This window comes from Lutra lutra, chromosome 9, assembly GCF_902655055.1.
Source record: "Lutra lutra chromosome 9, mLutLut1.2, whole genome shotgun sequence".
Taxonomy (NCBI): Eukaryota; Metazoa; Chordata; class Mammalia; order Carnivora; family Mustelidae; genus Lutra; species Lutra lutra.
Window position 1 is genome coordinate 139618494 of NC_062286.1, and position 25990 is coordinate 139644483.

General features: G+C 48.4%; 1 protein-coding gene across 1 annotated transcript in view; it reads right to left on the reverse strand.

Annotated features, from left to right (window-relative positions):
• APCDD1L (APC down-regulated 1 like) overlaps positions 1–25990 on the reverse strand; it is a 51396-nt gene that overhangs the window by 8771 nt on the left and 16635 nt on the right. The window contains exon 2 of the mRNA XM_047746863.1: positions 1605–1743. Within this exon, the coding sequence (XP_047602819.1) occupies positions 1605–1743 (139 nt within the window). The remainder of the gene's footprint in view (positions 1–1604; positions 1744–25990) is intronic.

Here is a 25990-nt window from a genome sequence, read left to right on the forward strand (position 1 = left end):
CAGGACCCAAGGCAGGTAACGAATCTAGTGAGAATCTAATTATGTTGTTTCGTTTTCATTGACTTTCTTTTTTACAGGTACCTCCTATTTATGGCAGGAGGCTCTGCCCTCCCTCTGCGGGATGATACTACGCTTCCTTTAAAAATGATTGCAGTACGCTGTAAATGTGTACAGTTTACTGTTTACCAATTATGCCTCAATAAAGCTGGAAAAATAGATGAATATATTTAGGTAAACAAAAGCAAGCTGGTGTAGAGAAAAATGGTAAAGAAATGCCAGTACAGGAGGTCGTTGAAGACGGAGGGAGGCAACTCACACACATGAGCTGGGAGACATAGTCCTGTCCTCACCTGCGTCTCGGACAGGGCTGGGGGCAAAAGATTTGCCTACGGGAGGCAGCAGGTCACAGTGAACAACCTCAGTGGGCCCCAGACTCTAGATCATTCCCTGCATTGCCTCCAGGAAGCAGCAAAGCCTGTCTGGAGAACATGAGGAGGAACTTTCTAGGAAGACAGTTCTAGAAGTTTCTAGAAGAACTGTCCTGGAACGCTGTTGTCTCAGGGCAGAAGGAGCCTGCACCCAGTTCTAACCTTCCCCACAGCCCAGTTCTGTCTTGGGGTGACCCACACCGGTGGTGCCTGGATCTCACCTGGACTGTGGAGTCAGGATGGGGACAGAGCCTGGGAACGCATCCAAAGTGGCTTAGTAGTGCTCACGTCCCCTCCCTCCACCCAGAGTGCTAACAGATGTTTGGCAGTTGAGTTTCTCCCTGACCCCAGGAGGTACATGGAGGACGTGGAGAGGCCAGTCCCTGACTGCAGAACAGGACTGGCCCCAAGGGGATGGCGGGGGAGGAAAGGATGTACTAGGTGTGGAGGAGGCCACGGCCGCCCTTCTCCCTCTCTCAGGAGGGAGGACTTAGACAGCTGCTGTAGCATCTGTGCCCCAAGGATGAGGATCAGAGCACAAATCCCACTACCCAGAGCAGTGAACAGGGCCTCTGAAATGTCAGGCAAGCCTGTCCGGTTAGGAAGAAAATTCAACAGACAAGCAGGATGGCTGGGCCCTCTCCACCCTCTCCTCTGCCTCGTCCTGTCTCAGGACCTTTGCGCCAGCTTCTCCCTCTGCCTGGCCACCTCCCCTGGGCCTCTGGATGGCTGATTCTTCTTTTAGCTCTCAGCGGAACATTGCCACCTCTGAGAAGCGCCCCCCCCCCCCCGGGTTGCTGGTTCTCACATCCGTGGCTCCATGTCTTTCGTGGCAGAGCTTAGCACCATCTCAGGTTCACCACACTTACTTCTGGGTCCACATGTCTGCTGCCTGTCCCCACAGTGGCTCCCCCGTCCCTAGTGGGCACTCAGTAAGTACTGCAGCCTGGGTGCTCAGTACGTCACACACATAGATTTCATCCATGGCCGCATTTGGCTGGGACACGTTCTGCCCACCAGGCTCGTGCTGTGGAGGGGGGTCAGTGGAGCCACACATTTGTCCGATAGAGGCCTCTTGGACAACTGGTTGAATCGGGTCGTGTGGACACTGAAGCCCAGAGGGGGTGCAGTCTCCCTGCCTGGGGGCCTGTGATCAGGGCGACCTCAGGGTCTTACCCGGTAGAGACCCAGGGCCCGTCGAGGCGTGGGGGCAGCAGCACAGTGACGGGGGCTCTGCTGGGCGCGGGCTGTTGGCAGCGGGGTTCCCGGTGTAGACGGCTACCCCCGGCGGTCCCAGTCGCCTCTGTGGTGCGGGCTGCAAAGCAGACAGACAGGAGTTAGGGGTCCTGACGCGCTCCAGAAACTCTGCCTGCCCTCCCGAGCCATCCTGGGCCACAGCGGGGTCAGAGGCCAGCCGGGGTCTGCCGCCACCTGCACAGTGGCCCTGCCCCGGGGCATCCAGCTCTGCCTCAGCCACACCTGAGTCAGGGTGCCTGGGTCAGTGCCTGGAGTTGTCACCTGCGTCTCCACCATGGAGGGGCACGACCCTAGGATCCTGAGCTGCTGTGCAGCCAGGCACTGGCACGTGGTGACTGAAGGACTCCACACTCCAGGGCAAGGGGCCCTCTAGACTCAGCCCAAGGTGCTGGGGCAGTGGGACTTCTCCCCCCGCCCCCCGCCCACCGCCCCGAAGAGCCCAGGTTCTCCTTGACCTCTGCCCCGTGGAACAGACCAGAACTGCCGCCAGCCTCTGGAGGCCGCTCGTGGAATGGTCCCTCCTTGGTGCCAGGCCCGTGTGCTGCCTGCCTGAGCACCACGGGCCCCAGGACCACACCTGGCCCTTAGCAGGTACTCGGGAAGTGTGCGGCGGGTAGCGGGGCTGATGGGTGCAGCTGGCGGGGTGGCCAGGGAGGAATCGGAGGCTCAGGGAGGACGGCTGTGAGCAGCCGGGGCCTCACACCCTCCTGAGTGACCCCACATGTGCTCATCTTATGGAGAAAAGCCAGGTGTGGCCTTGGGAGCGCGCCCAGTCTCTTCTACGTGATGTCCCAAGGCGAGAGCACCAGGGCCTTCAGCTGCTAAAGAGCAGCGATTTCCCCAGAAACCGTCATCTCCACTCAGAGGGCTGGGCTTGACAGAGCCCAGATGGCGGGATGTGTGGGAAGCCTGGCGGCCAGCGAGGTCCGAATATTACAGCAACAGGCTGTGCTGAGGGGCCGCCTCGACCCGCTGGCCGCCCCTGCAGCAGGCCTGCCAAAGACACTTCCTCCCGCCGAGCCTGCGGGCCAAGTGCTCGGGGGCCGGCTTGGGGACACAGGCCCAGAGGGGCCCGGGGGGCGCCCAGGAAGGCTTGTGGGCTGCATGAGAAGCACGTGAAAGGTACACTCTGCCCCCTTCTCCACCACACACTGCAGCTTCCCGGCGCCACCAGAGAAGGCCTGGGGAGGCCTGAGGTCCCCACACTGTCCCTCAGTAGCTGTCTGATGGGGCGGGTGGCCCCGGACAGCTTCTCCGGAAAATGAGGCAGAGTAGATCCCTCGCCTCCTGGAGGCCCGGAGGCTCCTCTGGAGACTCGTGGGGTCCCCAGAGACCTACAGACACAGAGAAAGCGCAGGTGGGACCTGCCACAGCAGTGACGGCAGCCACTGGTTCTGTAAACCGTGTATCCATCCCATGGGTTTTAGTGGCCGCCTGACCTTCGTGACGACCCTCGGAGATGGCCGTGAGCGTTTGCTTCCTTTCTGGGGCAGAGAGACAGCCTGGGGGGACCCAGATGCTGCTCAGATGTGACAAAGGACAAAGCTCAGATGGTCAGACTGGCCTGATGGTTCCACCATTGGCCGTCTTCCATCACAGCCAGGGGGACGGGGCTTTTTTCAAGACTTGGGGGGGATGAATTTGCTGAATGAATGGATGAATGGATGAATGGATGAGCGGCAGACCTGCTGGTGCAGCTCAGGGCCCTTGCTGTATTCCTGCTGTGTCCTCCCTGGTTTTAACCAGCCAAATAGGAGAAACGAAAACCACCGGCCAGTCAGCTGGGGCTGACCTGGCCCCAGACGACACATGGCCACTCTGCAGGGAGCTCACGGGGAGCACGGGCAAGGGGAGTCTTGAGAAAGGAGCTTGTGGGTAGTTCCGCAGTATCTTGGGCACATCTCATTTCTTGAGGACCAGAAGCAGGACCTTGTGGCATGTGGGCAGGCACTGAAATCGGGCCAGATGGCCAGCATGGCCCTGTCAGGGAACCCGAGCCAGGGCCGCCTCCGAGTCAGCTTCTCCAACCTTCTTGTGCTCCTGCAAGCCCCTCCTCGGGAGACACGGGGTCCCCTGGATTCAGTCTGCGGGTTCACGTTAACACCATCACTGTCAAGGAAATCTATCTGAATGTTTTGATTTGGGGAATGTTGATTCGGAGAAGCAGAGGGAAGAAAAGGACCAAAGGGGTCAGTGTTACTTGCCTGGTTGGAAGATCAAGCTTGTATCTCAGAAAAAAAGAGCAAACGGGCCCTGAAAATTATATTGACATTGTTTCCACAAAGCTCTGTTTCTTGAGGAAATGTTTTCTGTTGAAAGCAAAACAGGCCTTTTCCCCCTGTACTCCCTGAAGCACCGAGAAGGCCCTAGATGTTGCTTTTTTGCTGTGAATTCTCAGACGGCATGTTCCTGCGGAGGGTGTTTTAGTCTGTCTTGTTTTTCAGTGAGAAATTAGGATTTAATTAGAAGTCAGGAGACGACACAAAATCTCGCTGTATCCACAACAGACACACAAAATACAAAACACAACTGGAGGCCTTTGTGGAAGGACCGGAGCAGAGCCGGCCTCGGCCTCTTGGCCGTTTGCAGAGCTTCAATTTAAAGGTTGCAAAAATTAAATTAACCAGTTACAAATGAACCTGGGCAAGTTGTTCTGTTGTAGCTTTTGAAGTAGCTTTTTTATTTTTTTCTTTCTCTCCCCTTTTCCTGCCCCCCCTCCGTTCGCCACCCCCCGCTGCACCCCGCCCCAAACAGTCTCAGCTAAAGGAACATCTGAAAGCAGATGGTACCGCAGGCCAATTGCACAACTTTTCACAGGGACCTGTTAGACTGAGTTCAATGCACGGGCCAAATTGATTTTTATCAACCATGGATTTTTAATTAACAGCGGTGTCCACTTACCGCCATCCATTATTTACTGTTTACCCACTAATTAAAAATTATGCTGCTTTTGCACTCGTAAGAGCAGGGACATTTGAAATTAGATAGCCTCGTTCAAATTACCTGCAGAATTACATCCAGAGCGCCCAACTGCTCAGAGCGAGCTTCTGGGGTTTAAAATATGATCTGCTCCAACCTTTACGTGTTACCGTGAGTCAGGATGCCAGAGACAGCCCACACAGGCCCGCACCATAGGGAGCCTGCCTGGGATCTTAAGGGGGAAAATGCTTGATTTTCTCGACTGAGCGCAGGCACCCAGCGGAGACCATCTCCAGATCAGCGGCTGCTGAGTCCTCGTAGCAATCCCAGAGGGAGCGGCCTGACTGTGCCTTCCACGTGCCCATCATGTCTGTGGACCAGCTGGCGTGGTCTCACTACTACCCAGGGCATAGGTTTTGTCCATGCCCCCATTCTGCAGATGAGGAAACAGGTTCAGAGAGTGGAGTTACTTGGCTGGTGTCACTTACCCCAGACGGACGCTTCTTATCCAATTAAAAAAATAAATTTTGGCGAAATAAACCCAACGTACAACTCATCATTTTAACCCTCGTAAAGCCTACGAGTTAAAATTCAGTAGCATGTAGGCCATTCCCCAGGCCGTGCAGCTGTTAGCACTGTCTGGTTCCAGAATGTTCTTATCACCCCAAAAGGAGGCTCTGTACGCATCAGTGGTCACTCTCCATTCTCTCCTCTCAAACCCCAGCAACCACTAATCTGCTTTCTGTCCCTGTGGATGGGCTTGTTCTGGGTTTTTCCTAGAAATGGCGTTACAAATAGGTGCTCTTCTCATATCCAGCCTTTGGAGCACGTCTGTTCGGTGGATGTGGTGATCCTCATTTTAGAGATGAAAATGCAGGCTCAGAGAGGTTCACAGCCCGCTCCACGATGCGTGTTTTCTTCAAAGATCACGACAAATATGGGGCCGAGTGCAAAGGGGAGGAGGTGGGGAAGAGACACGGGGTGCATAGGCAGTAAAACATTGGCTCTTTGGAGGTCATTCTTTTGGGGACAAAAAGCAACAGAAAAGCAGTCGCATCTCCTATCCTAATTGGCTTGTGCTGGGGTCCCAGGAGGTGAGCCCGGTGATTCGGGGGCGGCGGCGAGCACTCAGCCGGCTGGTTTTGCACTGATTTCAGAGGGTCTTAAAAAGTAGCCACAGTTCCCACAGCAACTTGGGCTGCACGGTCCACATTGCTGAGGACAAGACTGAATTTTAAAAGGGGCTTGGTCTGTGCTTGATATGAAAATATTAAAGAATGCTTTACGTGAATAATCCCTAATGAGTAAATACATAAGTGACTCGTCTATAGCCCGAGGGGCACACAGAACAAGGGGGGACGGGCGTGAGGTTCACTCATCACTGCACCCCAACCATGCAGAAGGGCAGTGGCTGTGTGTCCTAGAGCAACTCTTTCAAAAGACAAGTGGGGTGAATGAAACCACACAACTTCATTCTGTCAGAGCCGGCAGACCGGAGGTCTGAAACCAAGGTGTGGGCAGGGCCATGCTCTCCTGAGGCTGTAGGGGAGGATTGTTCTGGTATCTTCTGGCTTCTGATGACTCCAGCCCTTCCTTGGCTGCTCCGGGTTCTGCCCGGAGGTGCATTGCTCCGGGTTCTGCCTCCATCGACACATGGACTTCTTTCCTGTTTTTCCAGCGTCATCCGACATATCCCATCATATTTCTTTATGAGGTGTTCCTAGAGAAGGACAGGGATGAAACTTTCCTGCCTCAGGGCTGTTGTTCATGCTGTTCCTTGGGCAGAGCACTGTTCCTCTGCTTAGTGCTGTGTTCTCCCTCTGCCCGGAGGTCTGAGGATAAATGGCAGCTCCCAGCAGGTTGACATCGGACACTCCCTTCTGCTATTTTCTGCTCCCTTTTTGTTCTGTGCAGCACTCATTGCAGCTGACAATTATTTTTTTGCTTTCTGTCTTTTATGTACTTTTATTTTTTGACTTTTCCATTTGAAATAATTTCAGACTTAGGAAAATGTTGCAAAAGTAATAGAAAGTTCTAGCAAACTTCATCCAGTTCCCCAAATGTCACTATCACCCACAGACATGGTACTTGATCAAGACTAGGACATTGACATTGGTAAGGTGTTACTAAGTAATCTACAAGCCCTAGACAGGTTTCACCAACTCCCCCATGACTTTCTCCTCTTTGGTGTAGGATCCAGTTCAGGATCACACATCCCATTTATTTTTCACGTCTCTAGTCTCCTTTAACCAAGAACTTCCTTGGTCTTTGTCTTTCACAACCTTGACTCAGCCTTTTGAAGACCTCTGGCCCGTACTTCGTAGTGTGTTTCTCAACTTGGGCTTGTCTGATGTTTCTTTATGATTCAAGTCAGCTTTTGCAGTTTTGGTAAGAATGTCATAGAGGTGATGTGTGACTCTCAGGACAACAGCTCAGGAAGCACATGGTCTCACTTTGTCCCAATACTGGTGATGTTCACTTGGTTAGTTGCTTTAGGAGGTGTCTGCCATGTTTCTCCACACTGTTAAATTACTACATTTCTCTTTGTAATTAATAATTATCTTATGGGGATAGACTTAGATAATGTAAATGGCTTGTTTCTCATTATACGTTCCCCCCACTAATTTTAGCATCTGTTGATGACCATTGATGATTCCTGCCTACAACAATTATTCCTGCAGTGTTTCCAAATGGGCGTTCCCGAGTTCCATCATCTTTTCTGAATGTACTGATTGGAATTGTGCTGTAAGGAAGCACTTTCTTTTCTCCCACGCATCTCTTTGTTTAATTGTTATTTGCATTAGTATGAACCCAGATATATATATTTTATAAGTTACGACCCATTGCTATCATCTATTCATTTTGTTGCTGAATTGTCCCTGACTTGGTCTTTAGGTGATCATTCAACTTAGCTCTTATGTAACTTTCTACATGACCTTGTCATTTTTGTGAGCATTTCCTTATTTTCTGGTACTGAAAGACCTTCTAGGCTCATTGCTCTGGAATCCACCATTTCTTCAAGGAATCCTGGTTCTTTTTTTTTTTTTTTTTTTTTTGGAGGATGGTGTTTAGAAACCAAGATCTGGGTGCTGGGTGTGCTCACTGCTGCTGGAGTGTCCCTCTAGGTTCCTCAATTTTTTCCTTCCTTCTTTCCTCCTTCCTTCCTTCCTTCCTTCATTCCTCCCTTCCTTCCTTCCTTCCTCCCTTCCTTCCCCCCTTCCTTCCCCTCTCTCTGCCTTTCTTTCTTTTCTTTTTTCTTTCTTTCTTTCCCTTTCCTTTCTTTTCCTTCCTTCCTTCCCTCTCTCCCTTTCTTTTTTTCTTCTCTTTCCCTTTCTTTCCCTTTCCTCTTTTCTTCCTTCCTTTCTCTCATTGTCTTCCCACTAATCTGCCTGTTCATGAGGACAGGTCTTTATCTCTCTTGCTTTCTGCTGGTTCTTCAGCACCTAGCATAGTGCCTGATGGATGCTCAATTCATATTTTTTGTCATGGCATGAAAGCACTTAGAATGACGACTGTACATAGTAAGTGCTCAATAAACATTAGGTATAATTGCACCTTTAGTTGAATGAATGAATGACTTGTGCACCAGAAGACTGATGCACGTGAGCTCCTTGTTGACACTTCTCCCACCCTTTGGGGTTTCTTCTCTTAAAAATCAGCTGGTAATTTCCATTATGTGTGTGGCTATTAGAGTCAGGCTTGAAATGGAAGCAGAGAAAGAGAAGGCTTATAGTTGTTGGGATAACTAACAATCTGGCTAAGGGTGGAAGGATGGTTAGTAAGGGAATTCCCAGCAGGCTGGGGATCTTGGATGAACCAAGAAAATAGAGAAGAAAGAGAAGTAGGTGGAGATATAAGTGTGGGCATTGAATTCTGCTGAGAGCTTTGAGGACAGGCTGGATCCAGCACCAGGACCTGATGCCAGGTGCTTTGCTCGAAAGCCTTTGTTGAACCTTGGAACCCACCCCAGCTAAACCAGGACCCTGCTGTGGTTGCACACCCCAGGGAAGGCTCCATCTAGCTCCTGGCACTGTTCAGTAGAAACAGAATGGAAATCACAAATGTGAGCCGTGTGGGGATTTTACATTTTCTAGTAGCCACGTTAAAACAGCTAAAAGGTAACAAGTGAGATTAATTTTAATGATATTTTGTTCAGCCCCAAATATTGTGTTTTAACATGTAGTAAGTATGAAAACTATTAAGATATATGCTTCTTCTTCATAAAAGACTTGGAAATGAGGTATGTGTTGACAGTCTTGACACAACTCAATTTAGACTGACTGCATTTCAGGGGCTCGGGGCCACATGCGGCTGGTGGCTGCCGTCCTGGGCAGCCTAACTCTGGCTCAGGCATGGAGTGTGTGTGCCCCCATTTTGTGGTATTGGAGTTTTTCAAGCTGGTTTCTGAAGACCACTGGCATCTGAGGGGGGAGCAGAGGGGAAACCTAGTGAGTGGAGCTCTAGCCCCACCCCCAGCTTTAGCCCAAGTAGCCCCTGGTTTATACAGTGGGATGCTGATTAAAAGATCTGCTTTGGGGGGAAAAAAAGTGTTCTCTTGCTTAAAAAAAAAAAGTCTGAAATCCTCTGGTTTATTTCAAAATCCTCAGCTTGAGGTAATTCACCTAGAATGTTTGGACTTGGAAGCTTATGCACATTTAAATGAAAATCCCTCCAGCAAAGAACCTCTCTTGATTAGAGGTGACTGCTCTTTACAGACTGAGATGTGCGGGCGCCTATCGGTGCGCGCTGGCAGCTTGGCCGACAAGCTTCGGAAACCAGCTGTTGAAATGGCGGCCGTCGCTGTGTTGTGCTTTCCAATGAAGTCATTGCACGAAAGGCACGCAGAGTTTCCATTTAAACTCCCCCGAGAAGACTACAGATCGTCATGCTACGACAGTACCAGGCAATCGCAGAAATATGAAGACAAACTCGGAATCCTAAGGAGTCTAAATTTCCTTTTTGGTGTGGATGGCTGCTCTTCAGATCCCTTCTATGTCCCTCATTTGACCATAACTGAAACTCATCATCCATCTAATCCGAGGCCTTCGTGTTCAAGGCCGAGTGCTGGGGCGGGGCGGGGGGAGATGGGCTTGCGTTCTTGGGAAACGCAGACATGGTGTGCGCTAGACAAAGTCCGCTCCACCGTCCACGCCCCACAGAATCCTGGACCCCGAAGCGTGCCCTCCTTTGCTGGCGGAGCTGGGAGAGTGGAAAGTTGCCCCCGGGGGATTCTGGAGGGATTGGGTGCCGGAGAAGTGGATTCCAGCTGGCGGGAAGGAAGAGGGCATCAGAGTCAGATGTCAGTTATTGAAAGGCTGGTGAAGGGTCGAGCTTGGTTTGCCCCCGTCTACCCAGTTCTCCATGAAAAGTCCCGGGTCAGGCGCGACCATGGACAGGGTGGGTGGATAAAGGTGGGTCTCACTCGGTGCCGCTGGAAGAGGGGATTGCTTTATGTTGGTTTCCAAAATTGGAAACATTTCATATGGGGAGCGGCCAGTCACACAGCTGCCCCAGCCCCCACTCCAGCCTGTGCTGAGCATTTTCTGCAGAGGGAGAAGGAAACGTACAGCTCCTGGGATGGGAAAGGAATGGGGAGGTTTGGGAGACGAGTCTCACCCACCAGGCCTGGCTCATCAGCCAGCGTTTTTTTTGTTTGTTTGTTTAGGAATGTTCCAGAACAAAACCGGTTCACATCAAAACTCTCCCTCGGCCCCATGATAATGCTAATTACTGCTCGTTCTGGCTGGGACTTCCACCCAGATGAAGACTGGGAAAGCCCAGCCAAAGCCCAGCTGTTAGCAAATAGCCAAGGCATTAGGGTGATTGATGGAAGGTTTTGCCTTTTCACCCAGATGTTCTGGTGTCTTGGAGACAAGGCCTCGTCAGCTCAACTCTAGCGCCTGTGTTCCCAGATCTGCATGCTGGCCCTCCGATGTTCATAATTCATGCCGAATCCAGTCAGCGTTGTCCACTGATAGCAGCATTCCATCCTGTGCTTTGAGGAGGAGGCGAGGGGTGGGGGGGCTTGGAAGGATAGCGCGTGGGCTTCCCCAGGCCTTCTGAGTGTGCCTGGGCCAGACGCCCTGGTGTTTGCCATGAGGGTGTAAGTTATAAGTCAGGATTTGCTCAATAGAACGTGTGTCTCGAAAGTCTCCCTTGTTCGCCCTCTTGGCAGAAGACTGAAGCTTCCATTGTTCTATAGAACAGGAATTTGGTAAGATAATCACTAGGTTTTGACATATTCAATAAGAAGGAAGACGTGTGTGTCATCGCGGTGAAGACTCTGGAAAAAAGTAAAGGAAAAGGGATCTTCGGGCCGTATGTTGAGGAGTTCAACTCTTCATGGGGCCTTGGGAGCTGCTTCTCCACCAGTTCTTCCCTGGAGGGGCCAAGAACGTTCTTGTCCCACGGAAATGTTAGGTCTTGAAGAGAGAAGGATGGAGTTTGGTGGTTTCTATTGAGCGTCTTTGGGCCTGAGAACTCCCGGGAGATGTGGGGGGTCGCGGGGAGCAACCCCGCGTTGGGGGAAGTACACCACTTACTGGGCTGTTTGTGGGAGTCTCCACAAGGGGGCCCTCTTGAGCTTTGGTTGGGGTGGTTGGGCGCCCTGGGTGCGACGGAGAACCACCTCCTCCAGCACCCGCCTCCAGCCCCGGACCACCAAGGCTTCCTCATCCATCCTGACGTTGGTGAAGAGCGAGCCCATGGAAGGCCAGCGCTGGGCCCCATGCTTTCTCCCATGGGGCATCGTGTCCGCTCCCACAGAGAACATATTTGGAGACTGAAGGACATGGGTAATGGGGTCACTAGCCTTGCCTCCTTTCAAAGAAGTTTGCAGCCCAGAACAGAAACTCCAATGGGAACCACAAGAAAGAGCATCTAGGAAGCTTCATAAACAATGAAACAAAACATCCTGCCTCCTTGAGCCTTTCCCTAAAGATGCAGGTGGGGGAGGGGGACCTTTGGGTCAGCGGTGACAGGAAGCACGGAGATTTTAAATGTAGGAAAATTATTGTAATTTCACAAATCAATTTTTCTTACATTGCGTTGAGATTAAGTTCGTGGTCTCTTCCATACGTTGAAAATAACGAATTTCCCTAGAGAGCAATTTTGTGGGAAAACCTACATCATGTTTCGAAAAACCCATTTTGTTAGGAGTTACCAGATTTTATTTTAAGAGAAATGGTAATATTTAATTATGGCATTATTTTACCGTCTAGAAAATTAATGTGCTTTCAGAGTTTCAAGAGAAAAGCCTGTTGTAAGTCCAAACCCTATTTTTAAATTACCATACAAATAGAATCCCAAAGACGCAAATATTGGCTTAAGTGTTGCAGACGAGGTCCAGGAAAATGCGTTGGTTCCTAAATGTTAAATAAACAGGCTTGTAATTCTTGCTTTCCCCTGCGACCCTGGGCCAGGGCAGTCTCACGCCACTGGGGAGACACACACAGCTCACAGCGGGGATGCAGTCGGTGTGCGGGGGACGGTCACTACCGATTCGTCATCCATGTCCTGCGACCGTCCCGGGAATGAGTCCACATTTCTGTAAAGCTCTAAAGTCTGCCAAACCTGCATTTACTTCTCCGATCGGTTGTGCTAACGAGCCTTTGGGGCTGGGAACTGTGATCGCCCCATCTTCCAGATGGGGAAACAGAGGCACGGGGAAGGAGAGTCTGAGAATGTTACCCAGGTCAGTGGGTGGAAAGTCCCAAACTCCAAACCAGGTCTGATACCTGTCCCTCCTGGCTTTCTTCAACCTCCCTGCAGCCCCTGGTCCTCCTCCCCATTTATTGAACACCTACTGTGTGCCTGGCCCCCACAGTAGCAAAGATGCTTCTACGATGGCTCAGGGTCTGCTATTCCGAGCAGGGCGATCAATAGAACCTTGGAGATGTTCTGCCCAATGCTGATCCCCTCTGCTGATGGGAGATACAAGAAGGGGCCTCCAGGAGGGGCCTCACCGCCCACATGCTCCCTGAGAGCCTTGCAGGGCAAGGAGCTGCTTGACAGGTGGACAAGAGCCGTAATGGGCACTCGGGCTGAGGCTGCGAAGGTGGCAGGGAGGTGTGAAGAAGCAGACAGGCTGAGGGAGACGTAATTAGTCCCTGTGATGTGTGGGCACAGGACGAGGGCTGTCAGGGGAGCAAGGGGGAGGCAGGTAGCTCTGGGAGAGATGCGGGGGGCCCTGTGAGCCACTTTGGGGATTCTGGGGTGTTCCTCAAACAGAGGGAGCCATGCGGGGGGCTGAGGTCAGGTGGGCGTTCTGAAAGACAGTGCTTTCCAAGGACTCTGTGCCTATCTGGGGAGACGCTGACCAGCGTTTGGGGGGAGCACGCTGGACAGCTTGCATCTGATTAGTGACATGTCCCCATTTTGATTCGGTTCGATAACTGACACATGCAGCCAGGGATTTTGTTAGCACGAGGCTAACGCATACAGGGTTAGGTTGTTTTTTCTGAAATAAGTGAAAATGAGTTACTTGCTTTAGAGAGAAACGGCGACCCAATTATGGACAGTAGTGGTCAGATGTGGCCAAATTGTCATGGTGGCATATGCTCAAAGGTCTCCTGACTCGTGTTGAGGATGATCTAGTGTGAGTGTGTGTGTGTGTGTGTGTGAGAGAGGGGTGAGATGTGGGGAAGGAAGGGCTGGAGCCCATGAGTGACCACCTCAAATCCCAGGCTCTGAGGCCAGGCCGGGACAGGCAGCATGGAGGGGCCAGCGCTGCTGAGATGTGGGGCGAGGGCAGGGGAGAGGTGTTGTGGGTGTGTGGGTTTGCAGCCTGGAGCCTGGAGGGGATGGTGGGGCCACTCTCCAGACTGAGGCCTGGGGAGCTCTGTTGCTGGGCTGTGCTGTTTGAGGAGGGGCTGGGACATCCAGGAGGAGGCAGCCCTCCCCTGGGGGGCTCATTGGGGCTGCCCACCTGTCCACGATGCGCACACGGGGCGAGGGTAGAAGTTGGCCAGGGGCGGCGGCCCCAAGGGAAGGGCCAGATGGGGCCCAAGGAGGGCCACCCAGAGAGGGGCACAAGTGCTGGGCGCAGGTTCTTTAAAAGTAGGGTTGCAGCTAAACACAAGACGCACGCTTAGCATTTGATTTCCGGGTACATAACGCAACACTTTTTAGTAGTAGAGTATCTCTGATATCACACTGATGAGTGTAGGCGTTTGCAGGAGAGAGACACAAAACCAGAGGGATAGAGAGATTGTGTTTTATTACTTAATTATTATTTTTATATAAGATCTTTTATGACATACACAGGGCAAGAAAAAAAAATGAATCAGAAGATACAGAAGGGCATGAAGGTGATGGAAAAGCTCACCCACATTTGCCTCAGCCACAGTGTATTGCCATTAACCTGCTGGCACACAGTCCCCTTCAGACCCTGGAGGCTGGGCAGCAGGGAGAGGCAGAGCGTGGGGACTGTGGTACCTTTTGAACTTCTGTCTCTGTAACAATGCCCGGCCCATGGCAGGCACACAGTACGTTTCTGCTGAATGAATGGATAAATCTTTCTGCACTTTATTTTCTTTTATACACAGATACATGCATTAATCCCATTATTATTTACAAAAATGGGACTGTTGTATGCATATTATTTGAAATCTATGTTTTTAACTTCGTAATAGATTTTAGAAATCTTTGAGGAAGATGGGCATTTTAGGACCGGAGGGACTCAGGCATATTCACTGTTTTCAGGGGAGGAACTGGAGGAAATAATGAAGTGCCACGAGCAGAGTAATAACCAAGAGAAGCAGGTCCCTAATCAAGAAGAGTCCAATAAAAACATGCTAAACTCTTCAAACAAAAGCAATACGTGGCTTGCAGTGGAATTTTCAAAATGTATAAAAAGGTATAAAATGAAAAGCGAAAGTTGCTTTCTACCCCGAAGCCCTGGTTGCTTTCTCCAACGTGAATCATTTTAAGTTTCTTGTGCATTCTCCCAGAAAATGGTTTCATGCCTATCTCTGCATATAAATGCATATGTTTTTTATTTGGCTATTAAAATTTTTTTATGAATGCAATCTTTCTATACACATCGTTCTGCATTTTGCTTTTTACACTTAAATTATCAGGGCTATCTTTCCACCGTAGACATACCCCTTTGTGGAAAGGTAAGAGTATTCCTTTACATAGATGAACCTTGTTTTAGCTAGCCAGTCCTCTGCAGATGGTCATTTAGATCGTGGTGTGTCTTTTTGGTTGGTTTGTCTGTTGCTATTATTACATACAACAGTATGTTGGACATCGTTTTAATGTTTTAACATATCTGGCATACATTTTGCATGTGTCCTTTGGAGAAATTCCTAACAAAGAAATTGTACAATATTCTATATTCAATATTCAATATTCTACTGGATTGAACCAAACGGTTCTCCAAAAATGCTATTTCAACTTAGCCTCCACCAATGGTATAAAGAGAATTTGGCCACACTGGGTATGATCAAAATTTTCACTTTCTCCTATCTCGCATATGAACGGTGGAAGAGAAATTACAAGTTAATGAACATTTGTGGCTAATCGCACATTTTTGTGCCTGGAAATAAACGAGGGACACGAGTTAATAAGCAGATACTCCAGTAACGTGGATTTCCACCCCTCTGTTTATTCTCACCACCACCACTCTGGGTCAAGCCACTATCATCTCTCGCCTGAAAACCTGACAGTTGCCCCTCACCATTCTCCCAGCATCTGCTCTGCCCCCTGTAATCCATTCTCCATGGAGCAGCAAGTGCAATCTTTAAAAAAATGTAGGTCAGCCTCCTGTTTCTGCAGTGTAGCTCTCTGCCTCTTCTGAAGACACCCTTGCTGTGCACAAGTAGATTTGAGGTAATATATAATTTTTCAGACAGTAGGGAAGCCCCTGAGATCCCTGGCCCCCAAACTGAGCTGAAGTGGGACTAATGGAACACGTTCTGAGGGCGAATGTCAAAGTCAGCATTGATTGTGTTGAGAACCACAATCTGGAGAATCTGGGGGCAAACCAGAGGTCACAGTGGTCCCCAATTACTGCCACCCCTTGGCTCCTGGGAGATACAAATACGAATGTTCTTTTGAGAAAAGCATGATCACTTTTTCCAAGAGTTTCCATGGGTTAAGACCAAACAAACATGACTTCCCAATTAAAGATCACCAAATGCACAAGTAAAAGGCTCACTACATACTAAGAGTTAGCAGAAAGAAAAAACTTATGTCCCAAGAGCAGTAAATATTGGAATTCCTATCACAGAAAAAAAGAAAAGTATGTATGAGATGTTTCATAAACTAAAACCTAGAATGAAAAAAAAAAGAGCAACAAACACGAGCCTATAAAAAACAACTAAGTGGATTTGGAAAGAGTCAAATAGAACCTTAAGAAATAAAAAATATAATTTTTGATACAAAAACTTAGTGGCTGGATCACAAAGCAGTTTAGACACGGTTGAAAAGGGAATTAGTGAACTGGAAAATAGATGTAAAGAAATTACCCAAAGTTCAGGAAAGAAAGAGAGGGGACTGAAAACTTAGGAAAGACAATGGAGAGACATAGCAGCTGTAGGGGGAAAGTCTAATGTCTCCCAGAAGGAGAGAAAAGGCAGCTTAGCAGAGAAGCAGCAGGTGGAGAAACAAGGTCTCAAATTTTTCCAGAAGTGATCAAGAACACCAAAAACCAAGGGTGCCAGGAAGAACAGTGAGTATCAAGCAAGATTAATAAAAATAAATGAACCTTTGAACCTCTAGAACACTAAGAGTAAAAAGAGGAGAAAAGACCCATCAGCCTAGATTTGTGCACCCAGCAAAATAACCTTTCAAGAACAAGGATAAAACAAAGGCATCTTCAACTAAACAGTACCAAGTGTGGCAGGTACCAAGAGGACCACTACCTTAATAGCCTTTTATGCAAGGGAACTGAAGAAGGAAGGTCTGATTTTTAGAAAGATTTAATGAACAAAGAATTTGAAAATATTGTAAATCCACACACACACAAAACAAGTAAACTAATAATCTCTAATTTTGTGGGGTCAACCCCCCCAAAAGAACCACCAGACATGACTAAAATATTGGAAAACAGCAGTACATGATTTTGGAGAGGAATATTTAGGGTTAGTGTTCTAAATTCTTTGTGTTATCAGAAAACAGTGAAGATATTGTGGTGTTGAGGTGTTGTGAAGTGTTGAGTGTTAAAATTTCAACAACAGTGAAGTGTTGAGGTGTTAAAATTTCAGAGGGAGCCAATAAATAATAGAAGTACCATATAACTTATAAACCAGAAGAAGGGGAAAAAAGTAATAGGAACAAACACAACCCAACTCATTTTTTAAATATATATGTCGTGTGTGTGTGTGTGTGTGTACACATACACACACATATGACAAGAAAGGAGGAAAAAAGCATCAAAGCACAATTTGTAGAAAATAAGAAGAGACTAGAAACAAATCTGACTTGCTTGCCAGTTAGCAGACATTATCAAATTGGATTTTCAGAACTCCTGCTCTATGTTATTTAGATTCCTGAAGCATAAGGACACGAAAAGATTGAAAGTAAAGTGAGTGAAAGCCACTTACTTACTAATACTTAATAAAAGGAGACTGAATTCAGGTAAAAGAGGATAGACTATAAAAAGCATTATTAAGGACAGAAGCCACTCCACAAATGGTTCAATTTGCCAGGAAGATATGATCATAAAGCAGCATGAAAATATACAAAGCAAAAATTGCTATAGACATACAGAACTATTGAAAAATCCATCATCCTGATGGAAGATTACATGGCACAATGTTTTCAATTATTTATAGGGTAAACAGACCAAAGTTAGTAATATGCAGGAGATTTAAAAGCACAATGAACAAATCTAATTCATTTTACATGTGTGTGTGTACATGCACAAATGGGCATGTGTGCATACATGTGTGTATTGTGTGTCTCTGTGTCTAAAACCGTGCTCAACAATGAAAGAATACACATTCTTTCCAAGTACACGTGCAGTATTTATAAAAACTGATCCTGTAGTCTGTCAAAGAATAAGTCAGCAAATTCAAATAATTGGTATCACACAGGCATAATTCCTGATCACAATGCAACTAAATTAAAAATCAGAAAGTAAAACATTTGAAAAATTCTATGTGTCTGCAAGCTAAAAACACTTCTTCTTCCCACTCCCCCGCCAAGATTTATTTAGTTATTTTAGAGAAAGAGAGCAAATGGTGGGGGGTGGGGGGCGGCAGAGAGAGTCTTAATCAGACTCCACGCTGAGTGCCAGAGTCCAACGCGGGGCTTGATCTCACAACCCTGAGATGGCAACCTGAACATATTTGATCTTAGCCAAAAGGCCGAGAAGGGATGGCAACCTGAACCAAAACCAAGAGTCAGATGCTTAGCGCACTGTGCCACCCGCGTGCCCCCAAAACATTACTAAAACACCCAGTTATCAATGAATACATCAACATAAAAAATATAGTTAAAAAATTACAGAACTTACAGCTATAATGAAAATTGAAAATAGTACCTACCTAAACTTGTGGAAGGCAGGGAAAACAAGGCTTTTAGGCATATAAAATAAAGGCTTTTAAGCAAATATTTAAAAGAGGAAGGCCTGAAAATTAAAGATACTTATCCAATTTAAAAAGTTAGAACCAGAAAAATAGAAAAAGCCCAAATAAGGTAAAAGGAAAGAGATTTAAAAAAAAAAAGCAGACATTAATAAAAGAATAAATGAGGCCCAAGTTGGTTCTCTGAAATCCTTAATAAATTAGATAAATCTCTGGTAAGACTTAACAAAAAAAGAAAGAAAGAACAGAACAATGGTGGGTGGGAGAGACGAGTAGAGAAATAAAATCGGGAACGAAAGGGGCATAACTGCAGGTCCAGCAGAAAGATTTTTGTGAAAAGGAGCTTTTGGTTCAGCTGCCGATGAACAGGTTCATGACTGAGAAATGAGCACTGATTTGAAATTGTCCCCTCCCCCAAATAAACAGAAAACAAAACAGAACACAAAACAAAAGGAAATGAACCAAAAACCCAGGCCAGAGTGTTTCTACATGAGTTCTACTAAACTTTATTACATAAACTCTTGCAATGAAGTAGAAGAAGAGAGGGCACCCCACCTCCTGCGTGAGTCCTTTGTACCGAGGGCAGGGCCCAAAGTTTATTCAATTTGGGAAACACTCTTCAGAAAAAAGGGCAAATGTATTCACACATCAAATAAAAGTAGATATTGACTTGGAAGGAGAAAAACAGCACAAGAAATTACAAATTTTATAAAGTTGGAAGAGACCACAAACATTACAACAGCCAGGAAAACAGCACACTGTCCTTATCAATCAAACTGCGGTTCCTTCCAACATTTTTGGGATCATATTGTCTTCGGTCACCTCTTCGTATGACAAAGATTTTGTACTTTCCTTTTCTATGGCTAGAGTAGAAAGGTCATTCAGGCTTTCTGCTGTCTTTGTTGACTGAAACGATTTTTGGTTATTGATAGTTTAGAAACTTTTTTTTTTTTTAGCCTCATGAACTCACTGTTAGAGGTCATGCATTTTGTGGGGTGTTAACAAACTTGGGAAGTCTCTACCAAATTTCTGTCACACACGAGCTATGTGATGTGAAGTACTTTGCATACGCTCCCTCTGGATCTCTGTGTTTCACGCCTTATCTCTACACCACCTGCGTGATTTTGGTGACTGGTGCCAGAGGACAGATCCAAATGGAGGGTCCCTCATGACAGTAGCTCCTACTTCTTACCCAGAAGCAAGAGTACTCCTGAGGCCAGTCCCACGCAGGCTCAGATAATAGTAATTAACCTTAACCACACAGGGAAATGGCTGCAAAGCCCATGAACATACTCCACGGAGTAAAAGGATTCCCAACTCAACTTCTCCTTAAGCTGGATCCCCAAAGTGCCTGTGGTCACTGCAACACTTCAAGGCAAGAGGCAGGGATGGAAGGAAGTCAGCGTGGACAGAGCCCACCAGAAGCAGGAAGAGAACGTCATCTAACTGGCTAATGTTATAATAGTTTCCATTTTCAGAGTCTGCAGACCCTGGTGTCCCTGTGAACACGTGGCTAGGGCTCCTGCCTCTCTCCAGGTTTGGAAAAGGACCCTGAAGCCTTCTGAAGACAGTGTGGGGAAGGAAAATTAAGGATGGGATGAGAAAGGAAAGTTATGAGACAACCTCATTTTGGGACGTGGTTGCGAAAATCCCAAATAAAATATTACCAAGTGGAATGCAGTAGCATATAAAAAAAAAATCAGGCATTATGTCCATCTTGGGTCCATCCCAATGATGCAAACATATTTAATGCTAGAACAATCTGTCACTGTCATTCACATTCACAGATTAAAAGAGGAAAACCATAGGATCTACTATTCATAGATGCACTAAAAGCATTTGATAAAATCCCATACCCAATCACAATTTAAAAAACTCTTATCAGGGGCACCTGGGTGGCTCAGTGGGTTGGGCCTCCGCCTTTGGCTTGGGTCGTGATCCCAGGGTCCTGGGATCGAGCCCCGCATCGGGCTCTCTGTCAGCAGGGAGCCTGCTTCCTCCCTCTCTCTGTGCCTGCCTTTCTGCCTGTTTGTGATCTCTGTCTGTCAAATAAATAAAATCTTAAAAAAAAAACCTCTTATCAAAAGAGAAATAGTTTTGAAATTTCCTTATGCTGATTAAGGGCCTTACTAAAATTTATACATTAAGTGACATTTCTTAATGGTGAAATACTGAACTTTTGAGGTCCAGAATAAGAAAAAATGCCACCAGTTAGTTTCAACATTTACTGAAGGTCCTAGGAGTAAGGGGGGGAAAAGGCATGAGTATAAGAAAAGGAATAAAGTGATCACTATTTGTAGATGACATAATTATCTTGTACAGAACTCAACATCTACAGAAAAATGGAAACAATGTGAGCGTTTAGCAAGATGACTGGATAAAAGAAATCAATGTAAAAAAATCAATTATATTCTATAACAGCAACAAATAGTTGGAGGGAAAAAACACCACTTACAACAGTAGTAAAAAGTAGAATGTACCTAGGAATACATCTCATAAAAGTAAGAAAGACACATTTGGGGAAAATTATAAAAATGTATTGTGAGACAATAAAGATATACAAAATGAAGTGATGTATTAATGGATAGAAGTATCAAGAGATGTCTGTTCTCTTCGGATCCACAGACACAACTCATTCAAGTCAAAAATCCCATTTTTTAAGGATCTTAACAAGGTGGTTATAAAATTTATATGAAAGAGCAAAGTTGCCAGAAGTTGAAGAAAAATAGGATATGGGGGCACACTGTATCAGAGATCAAGATTTACAGAAAACTTGAGTAATTATAACATTGTATATTCTGTGAAGAGATAAACTGACCAATAGAATAGAGAACCCAGATACTGACTCATGAAATTTATGAGCTTGATATAGGATGGGACTCCTGATCAGTGGGGAAGAGATAGCTAGCCAACAGTCAGGCCCAGGACAATGGTTATCCATGCAGCGAATGAAAAGACATCAGAGCCCTTCCTCACACCATGCCCCCAAGTCAATTTCCAGTGGATGAAAGACTTAAATGTCAATGCAAAACACTAAAACTTTTAGAAGAAAATGTGAAAGAATATGTTTAGGACCTCAAAGTAGCAAAGGATTTCTGAAACAAAGTGCAGAGAGCGTTAACGCTGAAAGACAAGATAAATATGATTACATTAAAATTAGGGACTTCAGTGACTCAAAAGACACCGTAAAGAGAATGAGAAGGAAAGCCACAAACTGGGAGAAGATGTTTGCCACACAATAACCAGCAAAGAATTAATATACAGAATATGTAAAGAAGTCCTCCAAATCTTAAAAAAAAACAAAACAATACAATAGAAAAATAAGCATCATGCACAAGCCAGTATTTCACAGAAGAGGAAATGAAATAGTAAATAAAGCCATGTGGAGACATTCAGAGCCATTAATAGTCAGGGTCATGCAAATGAAGGCCCAACAAAGTAACATTTTATACTCATTAGATTAGCAAGAATTATAAATCCCAAAAATAGCAAGTGTAGCTGGAGCTTGGTGGGAGCCCTGCCAGGGGGAGCGTAAATTGGAATAATTACTTTGTAAGGCAACCCTTGTAAATCAACTTTATAAAAAGTTTACAATGTGAGATCTATGGCTTACAAGCGGTTTCTGTGACTCGCAGTTAGAAATATGTTTAACATTAACACCCACTAGGCTGCCCACGAATGCACACTCATGCACATACACATGTGCCCATGCTTATAATGGAAATAGACATTTTAGGAAACAAGGCCGGCTCTCACTATTAGCTCTCTACTCTGCAACATTCTCTTCTCCTTCGTTGAAGAAATCCCTCTGGAGGGGGGGGCCCGCCACTGTGACTTCCTAACCCATCAATAAATCACCACTCTGATTGTATAATTCTTACACACGTGTTCGGCACATGTGTTCCCCACCCGGTCACCTCACAAGTCCAGGAGTGTTTGTAACAAACTTGCTTCTAAGAGCCCAACACCTGAAACAAATAGAATGTTTGTTGACCCAGGAACTGAGGAATAACTTGTAGCCGCCTTATATACTGGAGAATTAGACAGCAGGGAAAAATGGATCCACTGTGCCCACACCCAACCACACCCACATCCTGGGAACATTCTAAAAACATAGTACGGAATGACAAAAGTGCGCAGAATAACTAACACATGGTGGTCCCAATAGCTCTGAGATCGCTCAACAATAAGCAGTAGCTAAAAAATATAGGCAGGGCACACCTGTCCTGAGGAGGCATGGAAAGGGCAAGCACAAGGAAGGGAAGGTGACGGGTGGATAAAGTCACTGGCCACGTTCTGGTTCATCGTGTGAGAAGGGGGTTCATGGCAACGTGTTGTATATTTCAGAGGACACAGAATCTTGCTCTTATCGAGTATTGGAAAATAAAAACATACATACAATCGAGTTGCTCTCCTAGTTAAAACTCTTCCCATTTGTAAGTCCTACAAATCCAGTCTTTGCCTGGGATTCCTCTCTTCATCTTCTCCTGGAGCTCTGTGCACCGTGCACACTGACCTGCCGTGATTTTTTTTTAAATCGCACCTGGTGTGATGTGCTGAATGTTTGTGCCCTCCCCAAATCCGTAGGCTCAAGCCCTTCTCGCCCAGTGTGATGGCATGTGTAGGTGGGGCCTTGGGGAGATAGGAAGTTTAGATGTGGTCATGGGGACGGATCCTCCATGATGGGATTATAGTGCCCTCGCAAGAATAGCAAGACACCCACGTGAGGACATAACAAGAAGGTAAACCAGCAAGTGGGCTCTGTCCAGACAGAGAATTTTCTGGCGCCTGCATCTTGGGCCTGCTAGGCTCCCAAACCTCAAGAACTATATGTTTAAGCCTTTCTGTCTATGGCGTTTTCTGTAGCAGCCTGAAATGACTGACACACCAGTCTTGTACTCACCCCAGGGCCTTTGCACTTGGCACTGTCCCAGGGATGCTCTTTTTGGGTCTTCTGGCTCATTCTCATCCTTCAGCTCAAGTGTCACCTCTTTGATGAGAACTTACCCATGAGCCTATCTGAGTTGGGCCTTCTGGTGCCCCTAGAGTCTGCTCCTCCCTCCCCTTCTCCCAGCAGGGGACAACGGGAGTACTGGTCACTACCTTCTCGGCACTGACCACTGTTAGTGCAGGTCAGGGCACTTCTGATCGTGGGTCTCTTCAGGGGACTGTGAGCTTGGGAGGGCTGGGATGCCTCTGTCTCACTCACCTTGTCACCTGTCAAGCCTGGTGCCACGTCTGCCAGAGTCTCACAGTGAACACGGCTGCTGGAACCAGCCACCTGGTTTTTGGGGCCCAGTGCATATTTGAAAACACGGGGTCCATATTCAGAAACCAAGGAATTTCAGGATAGTGATAGCAGAGCTTTAAACCCAGTGCGGGGCCCTTCTCAGCATGGGACTCTGTGGGCCCACCCAAGCCCCATGCCCACGAGGCTGGCACTCTTGCGGATAAGTGTAGGAAGACCTGAAGCCTTAGCACAGCACGGGGCCTTGGGGTCATAGTGCGTGACCTAACCATGAACAGGCCTGAACTCGCTGCCGAAGGCTGGCTTCTCTGAGGGGAGCCGGCAAGGGTCTCCCTGCTTCCCAAGCCCGGCACACACCGCTCTTCCTCCTCCCTGTGCCCGAGGCTCCTTGAAGGCAAGGACCGCGGCCATTAGGCCCCGTGACTGGAGCCCAGGCTGGGTCAGCCAAAGCTAGCTTGGAATCCAGCGCATGTGGCCTCATGTGAGATGCCTGTGCTTTGCCCCAGGAAGGCTCAATGTCCTCATCTGTTCAGTGGGTTCAGAAGCTTGCTGTGGGGAAAGAGGTCACATAGGGGAGGGGCTATCCGTGCTGACTGTAGGAAAAGCCTCGGCCTGTGTGTGTGTGTGTGTGGCGGGGGTTCCTGTGCTGCACAGAAGCAGAAAGGTGCAGGCCCCTTGCTCTGGATGGGGGTGTGTCATCCTGGCCACCAATGCCTCTGGGCACTCAGCTGGCTCGAGGGGGCCAGGACCCCCAGCTCAAAGGTCACTGCTCGCTTGACTGCGGGCACCTGGCCCCCTCCCCACACCTGTTCCCTCATCCCGAGCCTGGGGCTAATGCAGCCACATCGCTCATTCCCGGAGCCGGGAGTGCAGACCACATGACGGAGGGTGGCGGAGAGCTGCTCGCTCTTTATGACTATTTTTACGAGCAGATGAGGGCAAGGGGCATTTCTAGTCAGTCCCGCTTCCCTCAAGGTTAATGAGTTCAGGTTGGTTTTCTGAATCCTGAAAAGGAATTTTAGCGCAGGCAATTACTGCTTTTATTCAGCCACAACCTGCGCCCGGCTCTGGGCCAGGCGTGGGAGGGCCACGAAGGGGGATAAAACACAGAGTAGCACAGAGGGGCTCCCAGCCCTGCTCGGAAGCCAGACCCCAGAGGAATCGTGGCTGAGCAGTGGGCTGGAGGGCGGGGGGGTGATGCTGCCATGGGGTGGGGCCTGGGCCTGTTCTCCACGTGGTGGGGAAGCAGGGCCCACGTGCAGATGCCCCACTGGGGGCCGCGTGAGAGCCTGACTGGCCCCGCAGGTGTCTGTGGGGACAGATGTTGTTCAAATAATCTCACAGGTCAAACGTAAGGACAAACCCGGCGCGAACGTGCAGATAAGAGCGGTTCCTTTGAGGAAGGCAAGCCAGGAGGGCTCCTGTTTGGGGTCCCGGGAAGGGCCTTTGGGGTGTGACCCATGAGGAGGAAGTCAGGGCTGCCTAGGTGGGGCCCAGAGTGATGGGGGGAACAGCACATGCAAGGCCCCCAAGGAGGGGCCGAGCCTGCGCCTGCTCGGGCGTGGAGGAGAGAGAGCGGCTGTGGCTGGAGCCCCGTCTGCGGTGGGAGGGTGGGCCACGAGGCTCGCGCGTGGGGGCGGTTTGGTCTTTATCCAGAGGCATCAGAAGCCCTGGGAGGGCGCAGGGAGCCGAGGCAGCCCAGGAAGCCTGAGCCTGCAGAGAGGGTACAGGAACAGGAGAGCCTTGGGGGGCTTTCTGGTGGGGGAGGCCTGGGCTGGGCACGGAAGAAAGGGGGTGTCAGTAGTAAGACTCTGATCTACTGTGAAGTGGAAAAAAAAAAAGGTTACCCAAACTCCGCGAAACAGAAAAGCCACTATTCGAATTTGCATGCACATATTACAACACTTGAGCGAGCAGGCCTGGTCATGAGGTCCCCGTAGATCGACGCTGTAGGAGGGCGTGTGCGCAGGGGCCGCAAGGCCAGCTGCGGGGGTGGGGGCTGTGGGCCACTGCATGGACTGGGTGGGGGATGGCTCCGGAGCCCCTTGGAGCTAAGAGCCCTGGAGGCAGAGCGGGTTTCGGGGGGATGGTGATTGTGGTTTGAGGAGTTGAGTCTGAGCTGTCTGGGGCCCCCCAGTGTGCATGAGGGGTGGAGGCCTGAGGGGCGGGTACGGGCCTCAGTCTGGCCCGGGGACTGACTTCTCTTTGAGTCTCCAGGGAGGCCCACTGGGGTGGGGTCCACGGAGAAGGCCTGAGGAATGGACTGGGAAGGACGCACCCAAGCCCTTCTCTCTCCAAGGCCAGTCTGGGCAACGTGGGTGTCCGCTTGAGCAGGGAGGAATGGGGGGTGGACACACCCTGAGGCCACTGCCAGTACGGGTGGGCACCTATGCCTGGCCAGGGTGACTGAGGAGCTGAGACTTGGAATTACTAATAAACTTTAAATTTAGCAGAGTTCCAGATTTACCAAAAAGTTGGGAAGACAGTGCAGAGCCCTCACACCTCCCCCCCTTCCAGACTAGTACCGTCGTCCATCATAGTAATACATCATCATTAACTGAAGTTTATTCTTCATTCAGATTTCCTTAGTTCTTGCCTCGCACCCC